General features: G+C 38.2%; 2 protein-coding genes and 1 long non-coding RNA gene across 7 annotated transcripts; all 3 read right to left on the reverse strand.

Moving 5' to 3' along the window:
• Nucleotides 1-48: 48 nt before the first annotated feature.
• LOC132088250 (laminin subunit alpha-1-like) lies at nt 49-3,427 on the reverse strand. Its single transcript, XM_059496678.1, has 5 exons — nt 3,221-3,427; nt 2,725-2,862; nt 435-574; nt 233-335; nt 49-141 (listed from the first exon to the last, which is right to left on the reverse strand). Exons 1-5 carry the CDS (start codon nt 3,425-3,427, stop codon nt 49-51), a joined length of 681 nt encoding a protein of 226 aa, XP_059352661.1.
• A 2,043-nt stretch (nt 3,428-5,470) lies between these two features.
• On the reverse strand, nt 5,471-6,022 carry LOC130700379 (uncharacterized). The gene is made up of 3 exons (XR_009003763.2): nt 5,903-6,022; nt 5,712-5,772; nt 5,471-5,596 (listed from the first exon to the last, which is right to left on the reverse strand). It is a non-coding gene; the product is annotated as an uncharacterized LOC130700379 (long non-coding RNA).
• Nucleotides 6,023-8,375: 2,353 nt separating this feature from the next.
• On the reverse strand, nt 8,376-18,636 carry LOC130700370 (tumor necrosis factor receptor superfamily member 4-like). Of its 5 annotated transcripts, none has more exons than XM_057522417.2 (8): nt 18,489-18,636; nt 18,357-18,427; nt 18,117-18,229; nt 10,610-11,000; nt 9,585-9,824; nt 9,456-9,521; nt 8,699-8,853; nt 8,376-8,628 (listed from the first exon to the last, which is right to left on the reverse strand). In XM_057522417.2, the coding sequence occupies exons 3-8, from the start codon at nt 18,147-18,149 to the stop codon at nt 8,569-8,571; spliced, it is 945 nt and encodes a 314-aa protein (XP_057378400.1). In that variant the 5' UTR covers nt 18,150-18,229; nt 18,357-18,427; nt 18,489-18,636; the 3' UTR covers nt 8,376-8,568. The 5 variants fall into 5 exon arrangements, with proteins under 5 accessions (XP_057378400.1, XP_057378398.1, XP_057378399.1 ...); XM_057522415.2 differs by having other exon boundaries at nt 18,326-18,427; XM_057522416.2 differs by having other exon boundaries at nt 18,322-18,427.
• Nucleotides 18,637-19,328: the final 692 nt, after the last annotated feature.

The following is a 19,328-nucleotide window of genomic DNA, read 5'->3' on the forward strand; positions in this document are numbered from 1 at the left end:
CCGCAGTCGCGCTGTTCTTGCTGGATAGCTGACTCATCAGATCGGCGTTCAGAGTCCGGATCTTTTGCAGACGGAGCCGGACGTAACGAGCTCGTGTGAAATCGAGTAACTCGGCTGTCGGAAGGCCGGCTCCTGGCCGCCCTTTAATCAACGATGTATGAATCTAAGGGGGAAAAAATTTATTTGTTATATATTTTAGTTATAAAATTAAAAAATAAATTTAACAACATACTTCTCCGTCTTCCAACGGATCCAGTTTGGAGTAGAAGGCAGTACAAATGACTTCGCTATCGCTCCTGTAAGTTGGATTACCTTCACGCGGTTCTATTCCGTACCTACAGCGCGTAAGAAAAATCGTTATTATTATATTATCTTATTTGAAAGGTAAAAAGAGAAATACAACAATTAAATTTGTTTAGGATTTTAAATATTACCGGGAAAGACATTCAGCTTCGCTCAAAGCGTAATATTGCCATGGAAGGAAAGTAACGCCATCTATGGAGCGCTCCAATATCCAATTGCCAGGACGTGGGGAGATGGCAGACTTGACCACAACGTACGCCACTTGATACACCTGTGTTAATTAAAAAAACATATAATGAAGTCCATAAATTAGAGTATTCAAATCTGAAAATAATAATAAATAATATAGTCATTTGAGCCAAACACTAACATTGTAAGATTTCACAAGATATTTCGCTCTATAAAAAGGAAATGGAATCCAACTAATAAACTGGAGAATTTCCAAGAAAGGGAAAACAGCTAGCGGACAATCATAATAAGAGAAATGTGTTGTTGTTGTCTGCCCAGTTCGCCCTTAACGACTGCCCTTAAATGGTCTTCTAAACTTCATTTCACGCGCTTGGACTGTTATTTGGATTAGTTTTTTGTTGTTGCTAAATATTTTTTTTTTTAAAGGAAATCCATTCCCAATGAAAAATGACACGGCGAAAGATTCGCTTCACGACCAAACAAAAGAAAGGCGAAATAAACGTAAACAATTTTTTTTTTTTCAGGGAAATAATAAATAGCGTCCCACACACATTTTTTTTTTCTCTTTAGCGCGAAGGCGTTTCTGACTCTTGTTGATTTAGTTCATTAAAAATACACCATCAGAATTCACGCAGATGGTCGAGAAAAAATTTGAAGTTTGTCGTTCCAATTTGCATATCCACAGCGACCCTCTTTTTTTTTCGCGTTTAAACAACTCGTTTGTTTTACGCCAGGATTAATTAAACATAGAACAACTGACGTCAAACTTAAAATATGACGTCATTAAAAAAAATCTTTCCTATTAAACGAAAATTTTAAATAGAAGATAAAAAAAAAAGCAGAATGATGATGAAGAAGATGAGGAAGAAAAAAAAGGGCGGACTGGAATTGTGATGCGGTGCCACCCTACGCCCATCTTTTTTCTTCCAGCGTAACCAACAATCCCCCGGACCCTAACAACGCGGCACTCCACCCATTCAACGCATAGTCACGACATTTTCAAAGATTGCTTTCTTTTTCCTTCATCCCATTCTTGTTTCCCCCCATTTTCTTCTTACATACAAAGCCAGAATTTTTTATGATGATTTTCAATAAAATATTTCGATTCTTTTCCTCACAAACCCCCACGTTCACACTATTAAATTACAATAACAAAAGAATTCATGAGCTGGAATAAAATATTAGGATAATTTCCATACCCCGTTCTGTTTGTACACGTAAAAAACAAACAATTATAGTTGAAGAGAAAGGGACAGAAAATCCTATGACAGCTGAATGGCTTTTAAAGCCATTAAAAAAAGGGGGTCAGTGTCATGATTTCTTGACATGTCCAATCTAACGCGACAATCTTTTTTCTTTTTAAAAAAAAAAACAACCTTTCAATAGTACCCATCTTTCCCATTTTTTTTTTATTGGCATGGCCGTCCGGTTCGTGCAGCAAAACACTTAAACAAGCGCCCATAGAGAGCTTTAAAACATTTTTGCCTGTATGAGATTGATCATCATGTTTTTTTCTAACGTGGGTACGTGCTTCTATTGCGCTCAACTCTTTTTTTTTCCCCCAACATTGCCAACCAAATAGAAAAAAGATCCATCGCTCAAGTCACGCGTCTCCGTGACGAGGAATTTTTTTTTTTTGATCCTCCTTTATCCATCGTTATTTCTACCCTTTGCAACAGATTTAAAAGACGGAAGGAATTTTTCCTTTTAAAAAAGGGAAACATATCGACACGTAACGCGCTCCCTTTTTTCCCCTATGCGATCCATCATAGAAATTTAAAAGTGAAATAAAAATTATTTGTTTTTAAACCGGTCGACGTGATTTGTTTTCTCCGCATTCCTAAATAAGAGGAATTCCATTTCCTTCGAGTGAGAAAAAACAATTGGCGGTTTTTTTCGTGAAACAAGTTGATTTCACTTTTGTTCCGTTATTAATGTGACTGGTATGCGACCCAAAAAGAAACAATCACAAAGAGACTTGTAGACGACAAAATTTACGAGCGATAAAAAAACTGATGGGTTAGTGTAGCGTGCGGTCACGATTCTCTTTCTCTTATTACAACTGGATTTTTTTTTTTGTTTCTCTCCCTTTCTCTTTTCCCCCGTGTGTGTGTGTTTTGCTTCGTTGCCATTATCATCTCTCTTGCGCTACGCGTATAAATTTTCGGTTCACACACAGAGACAGAGACAGATGGAAGTGATGAAAGAAAAAGAAAATTCCCGACTCTTTACCTGTTTCAGGTCGAGGGTGATTGTGACCCATTCGAAGCGGCGACCGTTCTGAAGCGTGGGACTTTGCCACCGGCTGTTGGTGCCGTCGATAACGTTCGTGATGGGATGGCGGTATTCGGGGTCTTTATCGTCACACACCTAAAACAAATTCAGAAATGATTCCCGTGTTTTTAAATTCAAAAACAAATTTTGAAAAAAGATTCTTCGGATGTTTTTCCAAAAGAATCCGTTAAAGATTCTTGTGAAAGACATGTCGGAAAAAAGAAAAACGGCTATTGTTATTAGGCCAGCACACAGTTTTTAGGAAATGACTAATTCGATACAGACGGAGCAATTTGTAAGAGCCTAAAAAAAGAAGCGGCTCTAAAGAGCTTTCTCAGCAGCTGAGAGCAGCTTTTTAACTTCACATGTGGGTGTATAAATAGCAAAGCCGCCCAGGAGCAGCCGTCAATATTTTTGTTTTAAAGCGACACAAAATGTCAAACTATAAACTTACGCCACATTGGGGTTCACGAACGTAGACATGTTCGACCAGCCTGCAATAGATTTCCGGCCCGTCGGATGACGACTGGCCGCACGTGGCATTAGACGTCACTTCAGCGTCTGCCGCCAAATTGAACACGGACGGGAATAAACCTTGGGTCGGCTTCAAGTCTTGATGATAGGAAGAAGCAATTCCATCCGGATCGCCAGCTCCGTTCATTGGCTGATAATCTTTTTTTGGAAAAAAAAAGAGGGGTTTCTCATTAGCATTTATCCTTCATCAAAAGGAAGGCAATTCATCCCGCAACGGGAAGAGGAGAGGTCTTAAATATCGATTTATGCAACTCATTTTAAGAAAAGCTAAAAGAATTATTTCTGTCACGTCTTCTTCTTTTTAAACCACCAAAATTGGGTGTTGAAATGAGTGGCAAAAAGAGAAATGACGAATCCTCTTCAAAAATAAGAAGTTGAGCTTCAAAGAGAGAAACTTGAACCATCTGAAAATTGGGAGCCACTTGACTGTGAACGAGCTATTCACTTCATCACATTGAAACGAGCAGACAACATGTAGGCACGTCAGACTACTTTGCAAAAAAAAAGGGAATTTCAACATTTCAAGCAGCTGGACAACAAGGAAAAGATGGCGCACCTGATGAACCAGAGGGGTTTTCTAGCCAACAACAAAATGTTGTGACCATAAAGGCACTTTGGAATAGGGAAGAAACACCACACTTTACGTCTTCCCCTCTCTGACAAAATCGACCTTATTTGGAGATGTTCGATTTAAGGGGGAACGTTAAAAAAAAACGGAATTCTTTTACGATCATTTCGGATTGAATCCTGAAGTTGATATCAACGTACCCCACCCATTGAACTAAAACTAAGCCAACCGTGTGCTGACACTTTTGACAAAAAAGACCCGCCCCTAATATAAAAACGAATCCCCCCTTTCAAAGAAATTCCTAGGAAACATAGCGGAAGAACAATTGCTAGCAGAGGGGGAAGATCACACAAAAGGATGGTATTTTAACACGGTCCACGAACGTTGCCTCCCATTCTTTTTGTCAAGTTGTTAAGTGCGCTTTACCACCTGTGGGCACAAAAGATACCAACTCCATTAAAAAAACGTTTCTGCGCGATTTCTCTCAACTTTTATACGTTGAATAAGAGCAGCTGTGAAAAAACTCGTTAGCACATGTCGCTATTCTTTTTGACATCTAGATAGGTGACAAGAAAAGCTTTTTTGGAAGACGGTTCCAGTGAAATTCCCAGTCAATGGGGGGAAGCTATAATAAAGTAGTTAGTAGTAAGTTGCTGTCATGTTTTAATTACACAGCCTGGAGGATTGTTTTGTTGTGGAGGCCGCTCGTAAGGGAAATAGAGGGGTCGTTTCTTTTGGGAAGGTATGGTAGAAACATCAGTCTTTCTACTTTTGCCCGACCACCTACTGGGAAAAAGAAACCTAAAGAAGAACCGTATTTTCTTCATGAGAGAAGTAGAGAGAGATAACGGCAGTGACCTTCTTAACCTTTTTCCTAAAACGTGCATGATACAGCCCTCCTGCCTCTTCTCCCCTTAAATTCTTTTTCAAAGATAAAAATCAAAGAAATTCCAATCTATCTTTATAACAATAATGTTATAAATATTCTATTACAATTTATGTGGCAAGAGAAATGTTTTTACCTGAGTTCCGACTTTGACTTTGTGTTAGACGGGCCGCCTGCAATACAAGGCTAATCCAGAGCAGTGGGACGAATGAACGATAATCCATGATGTCACCGACACACTCTAGTGGTGTGTGTGTACACACACTAAACAAATCTCTCCACAGCTCTTTTCAGTGCAGATTTGTTTTGTTGTTTTCCCCCTCTCTTGGCGTATTTGTTCCGGATAGATAAAACAAAACAGAAATCCAGTCCACTCACGCTTAGACACCCTTCTTCCTTTTTTTTTTGTCGTTGTTTTGGAAAGGTCTAAAGCGGGCAAGGGACCGAATCAAAAAGAAAAAAACCGGTCATATATAATGGTCGTAAACACACGCGCATATACAAAGAAACACACACAGAAAGCACAACCGACTTAGACAAGGGCCAGAGGCCGACTGAAGGGTTTTATTTTTTATTTTTCTTGAAAGCTGTCCTGAGTGCAGCTAAAGCCCAGCCTCTCTACTCTCTCTCTCTCTCTCTGTGTGTGTATATATATGAAAGGAAAAAAAAAGGAAGAGAAAGAAAAAGAAAAAAAAGAAGGGGGGGTTGAAAAGTACCTGCTGTTGCTTGTTGCTGCTCCGGCGTTTTATTCGTCCCGACATTGAAAATTTTTCCTTTTTTTTTTGGTAACCTTTTTCTTTCATTCGTCTTTTTGTTGTTGACAGAGCGAAACAGTTGGATAACTACAACAAAGAAAAAAAAAGGAAGGGTTTGTAATTTTCAAGGCGATGTTTTTGTGCGGGAGCACGTGTGCGTGATTAATAGCCATCAACATCCCATGACTCTTGTGTATCTTACCCAAAGCCACTCATACAACTGCTCTATTCAAGAGATTCCCATAGTGATGGTAATAAAGTACCTGAAAAGAGTAAAATGCATGACTTTAGTAATTTTCCCATATAGCAGTTTTCGTGGCATAATGAAGTTCTCTAGCTCTCTGAAATGGTGGGTGGAAAACGACACACACACAACCCAATTACATTTCTTACCTTTTCAGGCATGAAGTGATGATTATAAAGGAATTTACGAGACCTTCCTTGGCTGATCTAGCAGCTAACTTTCTTCAGTCAAGACAACCAACATTTTAACATTTGATCAAGAGCTACATCTGAAAAGATCACAAGAAATTAGTACATTGAAACATGCATTGAAGTAAATTTGCACTGACGCAGCAAAAAAGTTGCTAGCAAAAATGGCGCGAAATAAAATATTAGCTGAATCATGACTCACCACCATGCTGTGCCATCCAACGAATGATTAGAAAATCTGGCGAGTTTCGATATTGAATGAAAAAACGAAAGTCGACAAAGTGTGGCACCCAGATCATATTACATCAATTACATTTTGATAGCGATGGAGCCATCGACATTGCATATTCATATTACAAAATGGTCTACATGCCTTCGAGAATGCGCGATCGCGTTCAAATTTCCTGGTCTTCTCCACGTCGTAGCAAAGTACTGAATATCCCGTGGTCATCTAGCGGCCGCGAAGCTGAAACTAATCTCAGACCGGTAGAGGACAGCGTTGTCAGTCACTTCCATCGACCCAAATTCTTTAAAAAAATAAAAATAAATAATAAATAAAACAGAAAAGAAAGAAAAAAAAAAGAACGATATTTTTTATTTTATTTTATAGTTTAAAAGCCAAATCATCATACTTTCCTTTCATTTTTTTTTCTGTTCAGCATTTTTCCCCATCGCTCAGCTCTTCTTTAAGATGAGGGAGGCTGGGCTCCCGGCACCTTTCCTTCAGTCAAGATCTGCTGGTACTGCCATATAATTGCTGTGTCCTCTCTGTCGTTCGTTTGCTATGGCGTTATTATATTCGTTATGTGAAGTGTGGTAGAGAGACGAGTTTTTGCTCGTTAGTTCCCCCCTTTTTTTTTATAATAACGACCTGTACGACACATAAAAAGTCACTACAACTCAGTACATGTGTCAAGCAGTAATGACGACCATCTTGAAAATATTTCGCGCCATTAAAATGGCTTTGTGATAAAAGTACATTTACTCATTTGCACAGCCATAACAAGGCCTTGCACAATCAGTTTAAATGAGCCTGTCGGTTCTGTTGGGTTTGATTGACTGGAAAGCTGCTAATGTCCTCTTCTTTTTGTTGGGAGAACAGCGACAACATGCATAACCGAACGAATAGCAGCCGGTAATTACTATAAATTGCATGCGCGAGATTAGATCAAAGGGTGACACGTAGAACTTTACCAAACGGTTGCTATGTCCTTTCTTCACTCGCAGGCAAAGAATCTAATCCGTTTCCTGCTGATACAAAATGATGCGAGACACACACACACACAAAAAAAAGAAAATCTTTTGTCTTGTGCCCTTTTTGACCTCTTCCTTTCCTATACGCATGATGAAATGACGCCGAACTCACGGCTGAATGCTTATAAGCGAATAACCCACTCAACCATTAGTATAGTTACACACTCTTGTCAGTTCTCCAACCAGCTGATGTTCTCCCCCCCACTCACGACATTCGTCCCTGAAGAACTTGTTTGAAGTTTATTCGACTGTATTTTCCCCAATTACTAACTACTACAACTACTACTGGCTTCACCCAGCCTTACGTATGTTATATTTTTGGAAACGAAAAAAACTTTTTTTTTTCAAGATCACTGGGAAAATGCAGTCGAAAATGGCCGCCATCTTTTTTGTGACTTTTGTTTCATCGTTATTTGCTGTTGGCACGCGTTTCTTTTTTTTATATCGTAGCTAATGCTTAATAGTTGGCGTGTAAGCTGTATTAAATATTTATTTTTCGTTCACAGATTCAAAGGAGATGAAATCACTTCGATGAAGCGTGGTTGCCATATGGTGCATTCGACGAAAAGTAGACTAATTGGATTTACTTTGCTGACGTGACTGAAATTCAAAAATCTCTGCAATATCAGCAGGTTTGTAGTAAAAAAAATCAAAAATGATAACTATGACAGGAATATAACACAAGGGAGAAACAGATTGACATCCTTTATTGGATTTCGTTGTTTTTATTACGACAGCAGACGGCGAAAGAGTGTCAGCTGTGAACTTGTTTCATACCTGTCACAGTCAATTTGGACACCGTACTGTCACTATTCTTAAAATTTTGTTCTCTCTATATAAAAAAAGACATGCGACAAGTTCCGAATATTATCTGATTTGAATAGTTTTATTTTGTCAGGACGTATGTAATCATCTTCACGTGGACACAAGTTTTCACTGTTATTGTTACGTCATCGTATTTACAAGAGAATGTTTTATTTCTTTTTAAAATAGAATAAATAAGAACCGTGATGATACTACGATATGTACTTTTGTTAGTGTTAATACCAGAATAGGAATGTTCAAATAAAATTTGACAGTTTTAAAAATCAGCAATGGATGTCCTTATTTTTCTATCAAACGATTGAATCAAATCCAGCAGACAAACAAACAAAATTCTGGAACAAACAGAATAGAAAAATTAAAGTTAGCAGAAGTTATATCATTTGTTGTATACAAGTGCTATAATTATACAATATTGAGAGTGAATATGGCATTATAAACAGAAACCAGACAGCTGCCACAATTGGAACTCTTATTTTTTAAAATCAATTTTGCAATAAGAACAATAATTATTAATAATAATAAAATTTTAAATATTAGTTCTCGTCCTGTTAAGATTCAGATAATTGTTCAATTAGAGCCACTCCATCGTCCCGGTAGGTTTCAGTCAACTGGCAATCGAATGCAAAAAAAGACATGTCATTCATTCATTTCGTACGACGTATACATCTACTGAATTACCTTGAGACGGGCTGGTTCATGACTGGAAAACACACGAAGCCGGCACGTTAACGCCAATATTGCGGCGACTGCTGTGAAAATAAGGACGACTTGGAATGCCGCCAGTTGGGCCACTCCTAACGCAACCTCGTCCTCTTCGTTCATTTCGGTTATTTCTACATTTTAACATGAATAAAAAAAAAAAGAAGAAAAGTTAGGCCTACTGGAGCGTTACTTTTTTTTTCTACGGAAGGGAAATGCAACAGCACGCAAGAATAGAAGACAAATAATAGTTCCTTTCTCCACTCCCTCCAAAAAGTTTCCATTTATAATATGCTGTTTGCCACCAAAGAAAGGCATTCATTTCTCATTTTGAAACTTTTTTCCCTTCCATTTTTGACAAAAGGAACCTTTTGCAAGACGTTAGGAATCTTCCAAACTAATATGAAAGTTTTTCGGCTACAGTTATTGATGTTACTAGACGTATTAAACTGAATCTTATGTGTATCTAAATAAAAGAAAAAGGCTGTATTATTTACAAGGAACTAATAAATCTAAACTGGAGACTAGATAAATAGAATGGTCTCTATAGACGGATATAAATTAGCATGATAATGGCTGCAACAAAATAGACCGTACAGCCGACAATACCATTCCGTCAGTTTGGGCCCTTTTTATTTTTTATTGAGAGATAAAAAAAAAGGAGATAGTCCTCTTTGATAATAAATAGATAAAAAAAAAGTATCGTATCGATCAAAACAAGACAGTAGAGACTAACCTGAAGGAAAAGAGGCTGAAGTTGTCGGCGTAGCTGTCGACGAACTGTTGGTTATTGTTCCTACATCTGTGCCGGGATGATTTAGAAAGTGAATGAGATTTCCAGATGTCGTCCATTTATTCTTGTTACCTATTGTCAGTGTGGAAAGCAGGTTTCGCTGCTGCTGTGATGATGATGGTGGACCATTCTGCTGATGGTTGCTACGATGATGATGGTGTTGGGGTCCACATGGATACTTGTAATGTCTCTTATTTGCAATTTGGTTGCTGTGGGTCCTCGCAGCAGAGTGAGGAGGTGATGAGTTGTGACATGCCTCACAGACCGTGTCTGATGTCCCTGTACATGGCTGGACCTCATACAATCCTTCTCCTGCATTTATTAGATTAGGTTATTACATAACATTCATCACGTTTGTACTAGGAAAGGAAAAACACACACGTGTATATAGACAAAGAGTCCACCGTGCAGGTAAACATGCGACGAGTCGCTTTCACCTCCCCGTTGTTTGTTCAATAATTCAAGTTTCTGCGCAGTGCTGCTGTTTACACATCGATCAACATCAAAGTTTTTTGTTGTTTTGCAAAATACAACGCACGAGATAATTTCAAACAAGAGTGTATCGCTGAATTACGTGTCCTCTTTTTAGTGCATAACAAATAGCATCCATCATTCACCTAGCAGACGAATATTGAAATTTCCTGAAGGAATTTCACTTTTATTTTCTTCGTGATAAACTCACGTCTTTTTTTTTTTTTTGCGAAAAAAGATTTCAAGTGTCGATATAGTTGCGTGCAGGGGATAAAGACCCATTCTTTCTGTCTCTTGTATCAAGCCCTAGGATCAAAAGGATAGATCTATCTATTCTTTGATATGTATAAAATGTCTAGACCCCGTGTTCACATATTCATGTGTTTCACAGTGAAAGAAAAGAATTTCCTGCAGCTCAAAGGGTAAAAAAAAAAATGAATAAAAAATTCCTGAAAAAATGTGTAGGCTCCCTACAGCCCCGTTAGCTAAAAAGAACAAAAGAGTTGCTCCTACGGCATCATGGATGCGCATTAAAAAGAAAAATGAAATCAACTTCTTCTCATCTTTTGTGTGGCGCAAATGTGTCAAATATTAAAGGCAGAGTATTAAAGGTAAGGCACTCTCACCGCATTTTGAGCATGGCCAACATGCATGCTTTCTTGAATAACTTGGAGCATAGTAGCTTTGCGGGCACGAATGGCACACTGTATCCCGGACGAGGGTGCACCGACGAGCTACTCCAAATCCCGGCGGGCATCGTGAACACAATCCGAATCCCGACGATCTTGTTGAAGACAAATCTTTTTCGCTTTCTTCTTCTTCATCTTCTTCTTCTTCAGCACTTTCAAAGCCATTACTACTGCTATTGTCTTCTATTGTTGTTAGTGTTGTTGTTGTCGGCGGTGGAGGGACAGGAGCAAGTGGTAGATGATGTGCCAAGTGTGAAATGCTGCTACGATCTCGATGACGCCATCGATGATGTTCGTAGCCCTCCACCGGTGAGCAGTGATAATTCAACTGTAAAATGTAACACAACAAAACCTTTTTTTAAATTTCGCGCTGGAATGAAACATGGCGCCAAATTCAAATAGAGTCAAACGTTAATCACCAGAAACACCAGTGAATGCTATTTCACGTATCAAATAGATGTCGTTATATATAAACTGCATCGTCTTCGACAGTCTTTCCACACACAAAAAAAAAAGTACGTTTTTTTCGAGGGGGAAGGATATGGCAAAAGTACAAAAAAACACGACAGTCACATGTTTGAAGCTTTTTGACACTGTGCCAAACAAGACCCAAGAAAAAGGAGAAAAAAAAAAAGGAAGGCAGCAGAGTTTCTTGCTGCTGGGCAATCAGACAAATGAAATATCGATTTGGGCGACCAAGCCCTAGAAAAGATCAAAGTACAATACATCTGGAAAAGAAAGAGAATTGTAGACGACAACGGCTGCTGTATTTAATATATATATATATAAAACAGGCATTCTTTTTTTGCCGTTGTTGTTGAAAGCGCAAGAGAGAGTGAAATTATTTTTACTCGACACTCGAATGCATTGGTCCATCTGATGACGTCAAGAGACATTTTTTTTTTTTTTTTCGTGTCATATCCTTGTCGTTCCGGACAAAATAAAAATAGTTATCCTTCTATGTACATCTGTAACATTAGTTAACGCCCTCCTCTTTGCCCCAACACAAAATACCGTCCACCAGTGACTAATGAATCACAAACCGTTGACAAATTGAGGATGCCATTAAATCTAAATGTTTGTAATATATATCTGTTCGGTATTTTTTTCCAGAAGGAAAAAAACGGGGGGTGGGAAGAAACCACTTGGGGTAGTAAAGGAAACCATTTATCACTTTGCATCATCATCTTCCGCCATTTTTCTGTGTGGTTTGCTCAGTGATGTATAGAACTCGTTTTTTTATGGTTATAGAGACCTTTAATGATAATAGCCGCACACAAACTGATGGTTTTCTATTTATAACACTATCTTCAACGTTGATTGTATTTAAATTTGAATGGGGGCGGATCGATACGTGTCAATCGGCCAGGGATCTTTTCTTTTTAGAAATTGCGATTTTCTTTCTAGGTAGCGAGAATACAAAAGCGAAGATAACAAAAGCGCATTAATAGGATCAATTGATGTGCTCAAATAGATGTACCAAAATCGGCGTGTAATAGGAAAATTGTTGATCTGAAAAGACGCAGCGAAATAAATAGCTCCAGAGATTAATAATTCCCATCAACGACTGACGTATACAAATCAAAACAAAAATCTATGCAAATCTCTACCTGTGTAATCCGTATAAGACTTTGATAATAAGAGTCGTATTATCAAAAGCTTACATGGTTCCATATTATAGAACTAAATCTCAAATTCAAATGTGCAATCGAGCTGATTTGATCCCCTTCAAAAATGATGGTATTTCTCATAATTGGACGATATAATGCGCATCAAAAAGGATCCATTCAACTTTTACATGCGGACATCAAATCAAAATGATTTATCTCTTTTTTTTTTTTTTAAATATTATTACCGAAAGAAATCCAATTGTGGCGAGTAAGGCCAACGTGCCAGTCGGAAGTTTGAAAAGCGTGCCGTTATCTGGACGACGAGTCACGCTCGATGATTCAGTTGTGCTGACCAGTTTCTTGGCCGGCCCTGACATTTCAGCTTTCAGTTGCATGATGGATAAACAAAAAAAAAAATTCCAGACGATTTCAGTTTTTTTTTTCACAGCAATTTGAGATTAGAATCGCGTTTGATGGCCGCCATGGCGATTTAATAAAAACGAATTGTTCTCTTTAAGCTGCAATTTTTTTTTTTTTTTTTTGCTATTTGAATGTCTTTAGATTTAAACAAATTTTTTTTTGTTCAATTCTCACTGACTTATGCCGCCCACATTCACTCGATTTACACTTTGAAGTTCACTTTGAAAACCTGTCGCATTGAAAATTTTCGAAATGCGGGTCCAACACCCATGAACTGGACGTCTAGAAAGTCCGGATGGAACTAACGGAGTTGCCTTTCCTTTTTGTTCTTGCCCGTCTCTCTGCCGACACATAAAAACCCTCCCCCCATTTTACAAGGAGGGACACATGCAAGCAGAAGAAAAAGCCCTTTTCATGTGTGTGTGTGGGCTGCGCTTTGGTCGCTTTGCGCAGCCAACGTGTGAGAAAAAATGGCCAGATGATAATCACCTCTCCATTTTTCGTTTAATCGAGCGAAATAGCGAAACTCTGCGAGCTCTTCAAAAATGATTTCATTTTTGACGCTGTAAATCAAATGGAAAATAATCATTTACGTGAATTACGTTATCCCCCTTCAAAAAAAAAGGACCTGACTGTAAAGCAAAAGTATAGATCCTAGCGATGGCTCTCGAGGGAGTGTAACGCTCGTGGACTTTGCCTGTTCCAAGTGCTTTCCTGCCTTGTGTGTATAAACTACATTTACTGTCACCTGATGCTCTATACCTCCTATTATCTATGGATGTCGTTTTAAGTGGCAAGTGCAACTAGCCCATGGCATTTCAATTGTTTCGAAATTCAGTTTGATTTCTAAATGAACGTATTGCGGATTTATCGATCCGGGTTGCACCAGTGACTTTTAAATGCATAAAAATATAAAGGAAAAAAAAAAAAAAAAGAAAAACAACTTTGATTGTAGACTTATTGGAAAATGAGAATTGGTAGCCGGCACGTAAAGCCTGACTTGACGGAGAGTTAACACTATCAGGGTAAAGAAATCGATTGTTAACATACAATGTCTTTGTGTTGAATTCATCCAATTAAAGGCGAGTCCATTTTGGATGGGATGGGGGGGGGGGGACGGAAACGTTTTTCCCATTAATGAAGGCAATCAAACAAGAGGTGAAATATGCGAGATGATTTATGTGAGGACAGAACATCATTAGCGCTAGATCGAAGAGAAAACCTTATCGATCGTCAATTGTTTCCCTGGCAATAAATGAGCTCTGCTCTGACGACATGAATTTTTTTTTTTTTTTACATCGACAAATTAACTCTACGAATGTAGATTAATGCATTCGGCTCAGAGATAAATAGTTTCAATTGATGTATAAAAGAAGAATAGATATATATATATAAGAAAAAGGGAAAGTGATGGACGATGCCTTTATCAGCTGAACCAATTAGACAAAAGGGATGTACCATCTGCTGTTGAGATCCTCGGCTAATATACGTGCCTAATTGAACCGCGGGATTTTTCAATCCCGAGCACAAAAGAAAAATCTCTCGATCGAATGTAAGATCAATTTCTATGCGATATCCCACAAAAACGAAAGTCTGAAAAAAAAAAGAAAATCTATAATTCTTTTTCTAGACTCGTGTCGTGTAACAATTGATTGAAACTTGTCATGACATCGACGGCAATTGCCCGGCCAGACATTGACCCCTAACCTTTAAAAAAATAAAATAAAATAAAGGACAAAGTTTAATAATCATTGAAAATGTTCTGGATTTTGTGGAGGAGTAAAAGCTTTTCCAAGTCATTTTTAACCGTCCGTTTCTATATAAAAACACATTTGAAAAGGGCTCGCAAACAAGATCGAAATGCATTTAAATGAAATGAGCTTTTATAAGTATTTTTTTTTTGTATTGACGGCCAATGGCCGGGCGTAAATAGAAAGAAAAAAAAATCACGGCCAGCAGCATCAGCGGCACGTGACTTTATCCAATCTCCTTCTTTTTTTTTTTTCTTGCGTGGGGGTCATTATATGTAGAGACTCTATAGCCTCTCTCTCTCTGTGTTATACCTTTTTATTTCCACCCGTATATATATATATATATCTAGGCTATATATTCTGATCTTCTGCTTTTAGAAAGGGGGGCGGCAAATACACGTATATTCCCTATAGGCTAAAACACAGCTGAGACTCGTATAAGACTTGATGTGCATTATAAGAGGCTAAGAAAGCCTAAAACAAAAATCTTCAATTTGATTTTGAGAGATTTTGCTGAGATGGCATTCTTGCCAATTCACAGTACGAATTTAGAGAGAGAGAGAGAGAGAGAGAATAAGTGGGAGATGGTTCTATACATAATTTGGACAACAAGTTTTCCTCCTCCCAACATCATCCTAACTCTATCCGAAAAAGCTTTTTAGTTCTATTTAGGCTTGGACTAGCTAATATGGCTTTAATCCAGAGACGGACGTACGACGTAGTCAATAAGTTATGGGGTTCGCTTTTAAGAAAAAGAAAAAGGAAACACAGTGAGCGAGCGAATTTGCTCGTAGATGACTAATTTATATTGCATACAAGAGCAAGTACTGCTGTGTCTAGTCAACAGTGCTGCAATCAATAAAATCAAGATAAATCTTGCGCAAATACAGCTTTCTTTGCTCTTTGGGGTTTTTTTTTTCTCGTCAAAGCGCGAAAGTTAAGAGAAATTTTTCTTTCTTTCAATTTTTTGGGGTAGATGAATTTTCATCTGATTGTCTCTTTGCGCTGATTGGTAAGACGAACACGTCCCACGCCTTTTTCCTATTCCTCATCCATTCGGCCGCTAACACGAACTCTTTATCAAAATGGATTGAATCAAACTACATTTTTATGTGCATATACATATTGCCCTTTTTTTTCTCTTTCTCCTAGTGGGTTCTTATCTTTAAATAGGAGCGATTCCTGGCTTCTCGCCCGCATTTATATACACGGGCGAAAATAAATATATATAAAGAAAAATTGGATGTGGTAGTATAATAATGGTCGGACATGGTTCGAGACACGACCGAATAAAGAACACCTCCCCTCCGAGAAAGAGAAAAAAAAACTCTCTTTTAAAAAAATAAAATAAAAAAAGCGCACACACACACACACACACACACAAAAAAATACATTTTTAGTACGCATGCGCAAAACTGGCAACAGCGCAGATCAGATCTAACACGCTCCTGATGGCACTACGATCCCATGTCAAACGTTGGTATATATCACATATCGTGCTGAGAATCCATAATAAAAAAAAAAAAAATTTGGATTTACAAAAGAAAAAAAAAGGGACAGCGGTGCCATGTACGGGGAACTAATCAAAAGCGAAAACGCGCAAAAGGAGGGGGCAGTCTGGCTCTGTGTCCTGTTATTAAGTTGGAATCACGGAAAGGCTGACCGCACTCAATCTTTTGAGCAGCTTGTCTGATATAACAAAAGTCGAATTCATTAAATCAAATCTCCCGCCATAAAACAATTCCGAAAGAAAACAAAACATTTATCCGCCATTTACTTAAATATGATTCAGAAAAAAACAAAATGGACTTGGAAAAGATTGTAAGGAACGTTTCGTGAAAATGCAGTTGACGCACGGCCTAAACGAAGGCGGACAAAAAGAATAGTTTATCTAATCCAGTTTGGATACGATGGGGCGGTGGCTGATTAGAAATCACGACCGTTATCTTTTCTCTCAATGTGATGTAATAAGAAAAGCCTCACCTATTATCGTGAGTCTCTTTCTGCCGTATTAGGGGCAAATATATTATTACATCAGCTTGTGTGCTATAGTGCAGTAGAGTGCACGCAATGATATATGATAAGTGCGTGGTGGTGATGATGATTTGATTGGACGATCACTCGGCATTGAGCCTACAAAGTCCCATCAACTTTTGCCTCTATGGTGTTAAACGATACGGAATCGGAATGATAATATTCCGATAGCCAATCAAAAAGGCTATTTTTTAAATATAAAGATATCGGACTAAACGAATACCGTGATTTTCTTTCGGAAAAAAATCGAAAGCCTTTCGGAGATTCCCCAGTAGCATAATATACATGTATTGGCAATATAGCCCATAGCCATGTACATTACAGTACTCGAGAGAACTTTATAAAAAAAAACGGATAAGAAAAGAATAAATAAAACAAAAGGGGAAAGAAAAAAAAAGGAAAAGATCTGGCGGAAATCTCGTTAACTATATAGGAAAAGAAAAAAAAAAAAACGGGGAGCTTCCTTCCTTCGAGCTTCTTCATTCCCGATGGGAGTACGTATGACACAGAAGCTTCGACTTATTAGTCCTTTACACATCCACACACACCCCCCCGTGTTATGGGGATTCCCCCAATTTTCCTTTATTTTTGGTGCAACAAAAGCTGTTCATTAGACACTTGTATAATATAGGGGCCAATAAATCTTTATGGGCGAACCGGTTTGTGTAAACTTTCCGCCGGAAACGGGCGGAACGAAAGCCATAACGTCTCTCCAACGCTATGACAACAGAGATCGTTAGTTTTTTGTTTAATGAATGCACGACATCTAGCGACAGATTTCACTACTTCGTTGCACAGGGGACCCTGCCTCGATTTTCGTCACCGAAGTTGCCAAGAAAAATGATTCGTTGGAAAACTAATTTGTGATTGCTTCATTATCCGATTGGGAAAAAGCTCATTTTACCCTCGAGAGCAATTACAATGAGAAGTTAGTGTGGAGCAAAAGGGGTTATGTTGGGATAAATCAACAAGCATTTACGAGCACCGGTAACGCACAATCGAAATTCAACAAATGAATTCGGCCAAAAAAATTGTGATACAACAGTCTAATGACTTGTGGTAGACATTCCAAGAGATGGACATAACAATCGAAAAGTATAAAAGCGGCAGGAATTTGAGTATTGAAGTTTTTTCGTTGTTCTATAAAAATTCAGCGATAGGCAACGTCAGGTTTAGGAAACCAACAAAGGCAAGGAAATTGGTTTCTTTTAGTAGCCTGACGTTCAACGACCGTTACAAAGGTAAATTGGCAGAAACAGAAACTTAAAAAAATCAATAAAAGTGCCGCGTCTGTCGCTATGTCAGGATAAAAAGAAAGGGCATAATTTACTTATTAAACCAACCCATAAAGAAAGAAAAAGGAAAGCCTTAAGACGGGAATACTTAAATTCGTTTTCTCCCAATTTATCTCTTCGTTTCAAAGATCTTCCTCAATTTCGTATTACGCACATCAATCCCTCACGTGTAATGCGCTCGGCGTTCTAGATATAAAGATCGATCCGTGTTCGAAACCCTATGGTTTAAAGTTCAAAGAACCACCACACAATTCGTCCAAACTAATTTGTTACTGTTCAACGTCGCAGGCAAACTGGCATTTTAAAACAAAATAATAATACCGCAGGATCCTACCTTGATTATTGGAGTCTCCGGTCGCTCGGTCATTGAAATTTACGGGGGGGATTGTGCTTGTAAACTGACGAAGCCACCATGGCCATTAGAAAGCTTTCTATTCTTTCGGTTTTCTGCAAATTAAAATAAAGGCACGCTTTAGTTACATTCATCATATAATTACATGGTAACAAGACTTTCGCTTGCGGCATGACAAACAACATACGAACATGAACGATCGTTAATGGGTAACGGGCTTACATGACTGGTCGCGAACTCGGTCTGATTCTTCATTAGGTATTCGGCGGAAAATATCTCAGATCGAACACTTGCTACAGTGATAAAGCGTGATTTAATACAGGATAAAAGAAAGAAATAGAAAACTAGGAAAACCTGGTGATTTTCATTAAGAACTGTAGCCAAATCAATCTTGATCAATGTCTGCTTCTAGGTATTAATTATGGTGGCTAAGCACATGATGGTGGCAGGTATACAGCTAATTGCTAAGTGGTTAAATGAATCAAACTGACCTGGAAGATAAAAGAATATAAATTACTTTAAATATATGAGCAAAAAAAAGTGGCAGTCATCCAAACCGGAAATAAACAGGAAATTATACATGTTACGCCTTTAGCCTTCAAGTAATGCTTGCCAAGCAAAGAAAGAACAACCATGAAAACAAAAGGTTCTTAACCATGGTGTTGATGACACTCCCACCAATTTGTTTCACTGATGCACCAGGTCAAAGTTCAGTTACAATGAACTGTACATAGCACTGCTTAAGCAAAACTGATGATATCTCAAAAAGTAATAAAGCTCTTATTTAGTGCATGAAAAAAGGAGTTAATCCAGCATGTACATTTTCCTTTTTACATGAGGAAACCTGTGAAGAAGTTAACTTTAGAATGTTTGTACAAGTTTGATACTGTAAGTATTCAGGAACAATGATTTACCTCATTTAGAAAACTATTTTCTATATTTTCTTCGAAATATTGCAACCAAATTCTACTGAAAGTAGTATTGTTAACGCTCAGCAAAAAATGTCTGATCAATGGCACGTAGCTATGGCGATAATTCAGATTTCCATAAGGAACTTCACAAGTTTCCCCAGTCGACTGTAACTTGCCGAGCCAAGTGTAAAATGGCGAAACGTGGCTAGATTTGCGAGTTTTCTATTGGGCAGAGTACTAACACGTGATTCAGCTCTCTAGCATGACTGGTGATGCGGACGCG

The sequence above is a fragment of the Daphnia carinata genome, chromosome 8 (assembly GCF_022539665.2).
Source record: "Daphnia carinata strain CSIRO-1 chromosome 8, CSIRO_AGI_Dcar_HiC_V3, whole genome shotgun sequence".
NCBI lineage: Eukaryota > Metazoa > Arthropoda > Branchiopoda > Diplostraca > Daphniidae > Daphnia > Daphnia carinata.

Excerpts from the sequence above, each read along its gene's own strand:
- LOC132088250 (XM_059496678.1), bottom strand. The coding sequence starts at position 3,427 with ATGAACGGAGCTGGCGATCCGGATGGAATTGCTTCTTCCTATCATCAA. Across the intron at positions 2,863-3,220 it reads TTCGTGAACCCCAATGTGGC|GTGTGTGACGATAAAGACCC; the intron begins GTAAGTTTATAG and ends AATTTGTTTTAG. Across the intron at positions 336-434 it reads GAAGCTGAATGTCTTTCCCG|GTACGGAATAGAACCGCGTG; the intron begins GTAATATTTAAA and ends TACGCGCTGTAG.
- LOC130700370 (XM_057522413.2), bottom strand. The coding sequence starts at position 12,677 with ATGCAACTGAAAGCTGAAATGTCAGGGCCGGCCAAGAAACTGGTCAGC. Across the intron at positions 11,001-12,527 it reads CCACAATTGGATTTCTTTCG|TTGAATTATCACTGCTCACC; the intron begins GTAATAATATTT and ends TACATTTTACAG. Across the intron at positions 8,629-8,698 it reads ATGAACCAGCCCGTCTCAAG|TTGACTGAAACCTACCGGGA; the intron begins GTAATTCAGTAG and ends TTCGATTGCCAG.